The 5593-nt window shown below is 41.6% G+C and overlaps 1 protein-coding gene across 1 annotated transcript; it reads right to left on the minus strand.

Moving 5' to 3' along the window:
* Positions 1–374: 374 nt before the first annotated feature.
* On the minus strand, positions 375–925 carry LOC108752091. The gene is made up of 2 exons (XM_018492705.1): positions 684–925; positions 375–603 (listed from the first exon to the last, which is right to left on the minus strand). Exons 1-2 carry the CDS (start codon positions 923–925, stop codon positions 375–377), a joined length of 471 nt encoding a protein of 156 aa, XP_018348207.1.
* Positions 926–5593: the final 4668 nt, after the last annotated feature.

Consider the following 5593-nt stretch of genomic DNA (forward strand, 5'->3'; position numbering starts at 1 on the left):
TTCTGAAACCGATAAATTATGAAAATCGGAATATATAATGAATTTTTATAATTTAAGTTACAATTCGAATGCGCTAGACCGCGGTATCTACCGGTCAAGTGGCAATGATCACGTACGCGCGCGTCGTCCGACGCGAACGGTTTCTCACAGATGTGACAACGCGTCGCGCTACGGTATGCCTCTCATTGTTCTTTTGAAAACGTTTCTATGGGCACGTTGGCGAATACAATATTTTTTACGCAATGCGCCAAATCGTTGAGTTGTCGCGCGAATCACACTATACAGTCTTCATCGTGACGGAAGTGATACGATGATAACGCATCATCGTACGAGCAACATACGTAGTAGCCTATGCTGAATACGCATTATTGCTGTTAATACGCGTACGATGACGACATGTATTCCTTGTTGGGTTCCGTCTTCCGTAAAACGCATTCCAGGTCGGCGTAGACGACGAATGGGATGCGCTCCTTGTTGCAGTGTTTCCCAAATTCGAGCCACTTTTCGTCCTCGCTCGGCAATCGGATAGCGCAGTCATTGATTTTCCTACAGTCCAATACGTGCAACTGCAATTTCTCATTTGTACCGAAGTAATGCAAGCATCTAAAAAACCAAAAAAATTATAACTGCTACCATTATTTTATTAGCAAGACGGAAAATTATAATAATTTTTTCATGTGTACTTACGGTCGCAGAAAAATTTCTTGTTCCTAATTTGCGATCTTACGAGACGGGACAGATTTTTTATCCACGCAAAGTGGCCGACACTGTCGTCGCGTGGATCTTGCATGTACAGCACGTTAACGCGTTTCTCCTTCTTGTCACTGGTGAGCCGTAGAGGAAGGACTTGTTTATTCTCGATACCATATACATTGATCGACACCGCGTTCAACCGTTCGAATTTAGAAATATCTTTTAATGTCATTGGAAATTCGATACCCGCGAGATTCAACACTGTCGTATGCAGGCTGCTGGAAAAGTTTCTGCAATCTAGTACTTCCAGTGGCGCCAACGTTCGGCTACTATCATATCGATAAAATTAGATGTTTTTAACCTATAATTCAATTGACAGTTTGTACCCAAGCCAACTAATTGTGTTTGCATAGTATTTTAAAAGAAATTATTTTGTAAGAAAATGGAAATTTCGCGTGAAAATTTTCAGGCAATGATTTTTTATGATTACAAATGTAATCTAACTCCGAAACAATGCATCGATCGGCTTCATTTGGCTTTTGGGGATGAAGCACCATCCAATAAGACTGTTTATAATTGATTTGCCGAATTCTATCGTGGACGTACCTTTCTTAGTGATGAATTCCGTGAAGGTCGTCTATCCACGTCTGTTGTTGCCACTAATGTTGAGATTGTGCGTGAAATGATTGAGCGAGACCGGCATATAACATACCGCGAGATTCAGGCATCCTTAGGCATTGACATGAAAGCAATACATACGATTTTGCATGATCACTTGAGCGTACGGAAACTTTGCAGTCGTTAAATCCCACACAATTTGATCAAAGCTCAAAAACAGGTTCGTGTTAAATGGAACAAAGAAATGCTCAAGAAATTCAACCGAGGTCGGTCAAATTTGGTCCACAACATCGTTATTGGGGACGAAACATGGATCTAGTCGTATGAGCCCGAAAATAAACAACAATCCACTGTTTGGGTATTTCAAAATGAATCGAAACCAACAAAAGTTGTTCGTTCACGCAGTGCTGCCAAGCAAATGATTGCTTGTTTCTTCGGTTATACCGGATATGTTACAACCGCTGCTTTAGAAGATCGAAGGACTGTAAATACTGATCGGTATACAACAATTTGTTTGCCAGAAGTCATAAATGAATTGCGTAGAACAAACCGAAATCGTCGCATCATCTTTTATCATGACAACGCCGGCTGTCACACAGCACATCAAACCGTTGATTTTTTATCCAGTAATAATGTCGAATTGATGACTCATTATCCGTATTCACCTGATTTATCACCTAATGACTTCTTTTTATTCCCAAACATTAAAAATAAGATGCGGTGAGCGATTTGAGTCGTCTAAAATAGCTGTTGAAAGCTTTTCGTACACTTATTTCTGAAATTACAGCCTTAAGGTGAAAAAAATGCTTCGAAAATTGGTTCGAGCATATGCAAAAATGTATCGATTTTAAAGGCAAATACTTCGAAAAACAATAAAGCCATTTACCGAATTTTAAATATTTTTTTCATATTTGCAGAAACTTTTCCAGCAGCCTACGTATAATGCGATGACTCTCGCTCCGTATGCTTTTCAACCGGATACAGTGCGGCGACCACAGACCACGCGAAGCACGCATTGTCCGTCGTACTGACATTGATCACCGCTCGTTTCGTTATTTCCCGCGGCACTTCGAAGTAACATCTCGCGCGCATGAAATTTAGTTTGTTCACATTGATAGTCAAATTGAGGATTCGCGACAATGCCCACCCGCTGTCGCATTCCTGGAACTCTTCGAGTGATGTCAACGTGGACTCGATGATATGCTGCTCGTACCATTCGCTCAAATCGGTGTAATGGTATATCTCAATGTTCTTTTAATTATGCTCTTATTAGCACGTTTATCCTTCGTCGCAAACTCGCCGTAAACGGCGTTGTTCACTTTTACACTATCGTGTCTTTCTACAGCGTCTCGCACACGCTCGAGTACTATTTCTCCAGCGTCTTCCAAAAACCGTTGCGGCTCAATGTAATCCACGTTGACCACAGCACCCGTCAATATACGGCTTTCAAACGCGGCGTCGATCTCCCGCCAGACGACTCTTTCATCGCGATTCGCGTACCATCGCGTAAAGCGCTCTTCGAGCCGCTCAATGCACTCGTCGCATCGTTACAGCCACGCGAAACACTCCACCAGAGTAGTGACCTGACCGCACTGCTCAAACAGTTCGCATTCCAGTCGCTCATGATTTTTCATGTCTTTTTTTTTCTTTAGATCACTTCACACTCTTCCACGGAGCACTAATAGTTTTTCAATATGCGCAGAGTGGACACACTGCATGGGAATACAATCTACACCGGCTCTCCACATTCCGAGCACGACCACCTGCTGTCTAGTATATAAAAAGAACATTCTTTGTGTTTCCTGATGAGATACATTCCTTTATCGTCAATATTTCGCAAATAAATCATACATAGTGTACATCAAGCTGAGATCTCATCATACGTTGTATAATAGCAGATTATGCAGTGCTTAGTAAGACCGTTCAACACATGGATTTCCGAAGGCTGCACAAATTTCTCTGCGTGATCCGTATTGCCATCGCTGAACCCAATAAGACATTCAGTATCGTTAGATTGTACTTTTTCGTTAGACGACTCTTGATCCATTATATCCTCAAATTCTATTTCCATTGCTTCAAATAACCTGTCTGTATTCACATCATCCATGTCCTCAATGTCTGCATAAAGGTCAGCCATACTTTTTCCATTATTCTTATTGTTATCGATTCGTTCGTCTTCCAGGACACCAACTGCGGAACTGAGCACTTATAACCTATTATTATATATATTTCATTTGTGACTTCTTTGCCCCTTTGTCTATTGGATCATCACTTTCTTTAGAAGTAGATAAGGCAACATTGCGAGCGATTCTAGTTTATATTTCTCACACTTCATTGATATGTTTATATAAACAGCATCAACGCTTTTCTTAACGGCTCCGACATCGTCGTGCACACTCTATCTTTTTCTAACATGCGAGCCCTTGTTACTTACACATTTTTTGGAGAGGCTAGAGTGGGTGGTGGCGGCGTCGGCGGCAGCGGCGGCGGATGACGAAAAAAAAATAAGGAATGCATTGTTTATGTAATCAATCGACCGGGGTCCTATGACAGCGATGCCGCCGGAACCTTTCCACACCTTCTCCCCCTCCCGCGCCTTCCTCCGCGCCTACGAGTATCCTCCTTGCTTTCCCTCCCGCGCCTACGAGTACCTCCCGCGCCCCGCGCTCCCCTCTACCGTAGCGCGACGCGTTGTCACATCTGCGAGAAACCGTTCGCGCCGAATGACTCGCGGATACATGAGCATTGCCATCACCGGTAGATACCACAGTCCAATACATTCAAATTGTAACCTAAATTATAAAAATTCGTTTTATATTCCGGTTGTATTTCATAATTTATCGGGTTACAGTGCGCAGTTTATAATTAAAGAAATTGCTACCGCGTACGATGGAAATGTAGACCTCCTTCCGATAACGAAGGAAAAATTCATTTCATTCACTAAACATGTCGGTAGCATCAAAGATAAAAATAAAAATAATTTTCAGAAAAATTGTAAAATTATGGTTCATCGATTCTTCCAAATTTCTATTGTACAAGCCTCGATAGATTGGTGTCGTATCTCGATAAAAAAAAAACTAAAAATTACAATCAAAATTTTGCAAATTCAACGCGGAGAATTTTGATCTTCTCACACATAAAGGCGTCTTTCCGTATATTGACTGCGTCGAAAAATTAAAGGACACGCGTTTACTATCGCGTGAATCATTTTTCAATTCGTTGACAGGCGACACCGTATCCGAGAGCGATTACACTCATACCGCGAACATCTGGCAGCGATTTTCTATTCGAAGCGATTCTCTACTTGGCGAGTACAGTGATCTGTACTTGAAAACTGATGTCCTGTTATTAGCTGACATTTTCGAAAATTTCCGCGAAAGTTGTATCGCGACTTACAATCTCGATCCCGCGCATTAATACACCTTGCCGGGTGTCACGTGGGACGCCATGTTGAAACATATGCGCGTAAGATTTGCTCACCGACATCGATATGGTTCTATTCATCGAGCGCGGTATACGCGGTAACCTCAGTCAATGTTCAGACAGATACGCGCAGGCTAATAACGAATACATGCGTTCGTACGACTCGTCGAAACCATCGTCGTATCTTATGTACTACGACATAAATAATCTGTACGGATAGGCAATATGTCAACCGCTGCCAAACTAAATTTCGATGGGTCGAAGACGCTGCGAACTTTGACGCAAGCGCGATCGCTCTGGATTCGCCTACGGTTATATTCTCGAGGTTGATCAAGTATCCATAGAATCTGCACGACCGACACATCTGGAACACTTATTTAAAATATTAAAGCCTGAGTGGATGAAATTATTTTTAATTACAAAATGATATGTTTGAACGCAGAATTTACCGCTCTTTTCGATCCCGGATTCAAAGATAGTTGGTTCCATTAAGAAAAATATTTTGACCTTCAAATGACCCCTAATCTTGGTTCCAAGGTTACTTTCAAGGTCACCACCAGGAAGCCAACTCGAAATACTGAAACTTATGCATCTAACATTTTTCCAAACAAAGCAATCCCGCCGTGATATTTTGTCGTAATGGACGTCTGGAACTTTCACTTTGAAACGACCTTGACATTGAACTGTAGATCATTATCAAGGTCATATTCGGACGTGAAATTTTCCGCTCTTTCCAAATCTGCGATAAAAAATAGTGGTTCCCATTTAAAAAAATTAACTTGACCTTTAAATGACCTCCACATTCACACTCAAGGTCAAATTCAATATTGCCGTTAAATAGCCAGGGAAAAATACTAAA

Source organism: Trachymyrmex septentrionalis, unplaced genomic scaffold, assembly GCF_001594115.1.
Source record: "Trachymyrmex septentrionalis isolate Tsep2-gDNA-1 unplaced genomic scaffold, Tsep1.0 scaffold54, whole genome shotgun sequence".
Taxonomy (NCBI): Eukaryota; Metazoa; Arthropoda; class Insecta; order Hymenoptera; family Formicidae; genus Trachymyrmex; species Trachymyrmex septentrionalis.

Excerpts from the sequence above, each read along its gene's own strand:
- LOC108752091 (XM_018492705.1), bottom strand. The coding sequence starts at position 925 with ATGACATTAAAAGATATTTCTAAATTCGAACGGTTGAACGCGGTGTCG. Across the intron at positions 604-683 it reads AAATTTTTCTGCGACCGTAA|ATGCTTGCATTACTTCGGTA; the intron begins GTACACATGAAA and ends TTGGTTTTTTAG.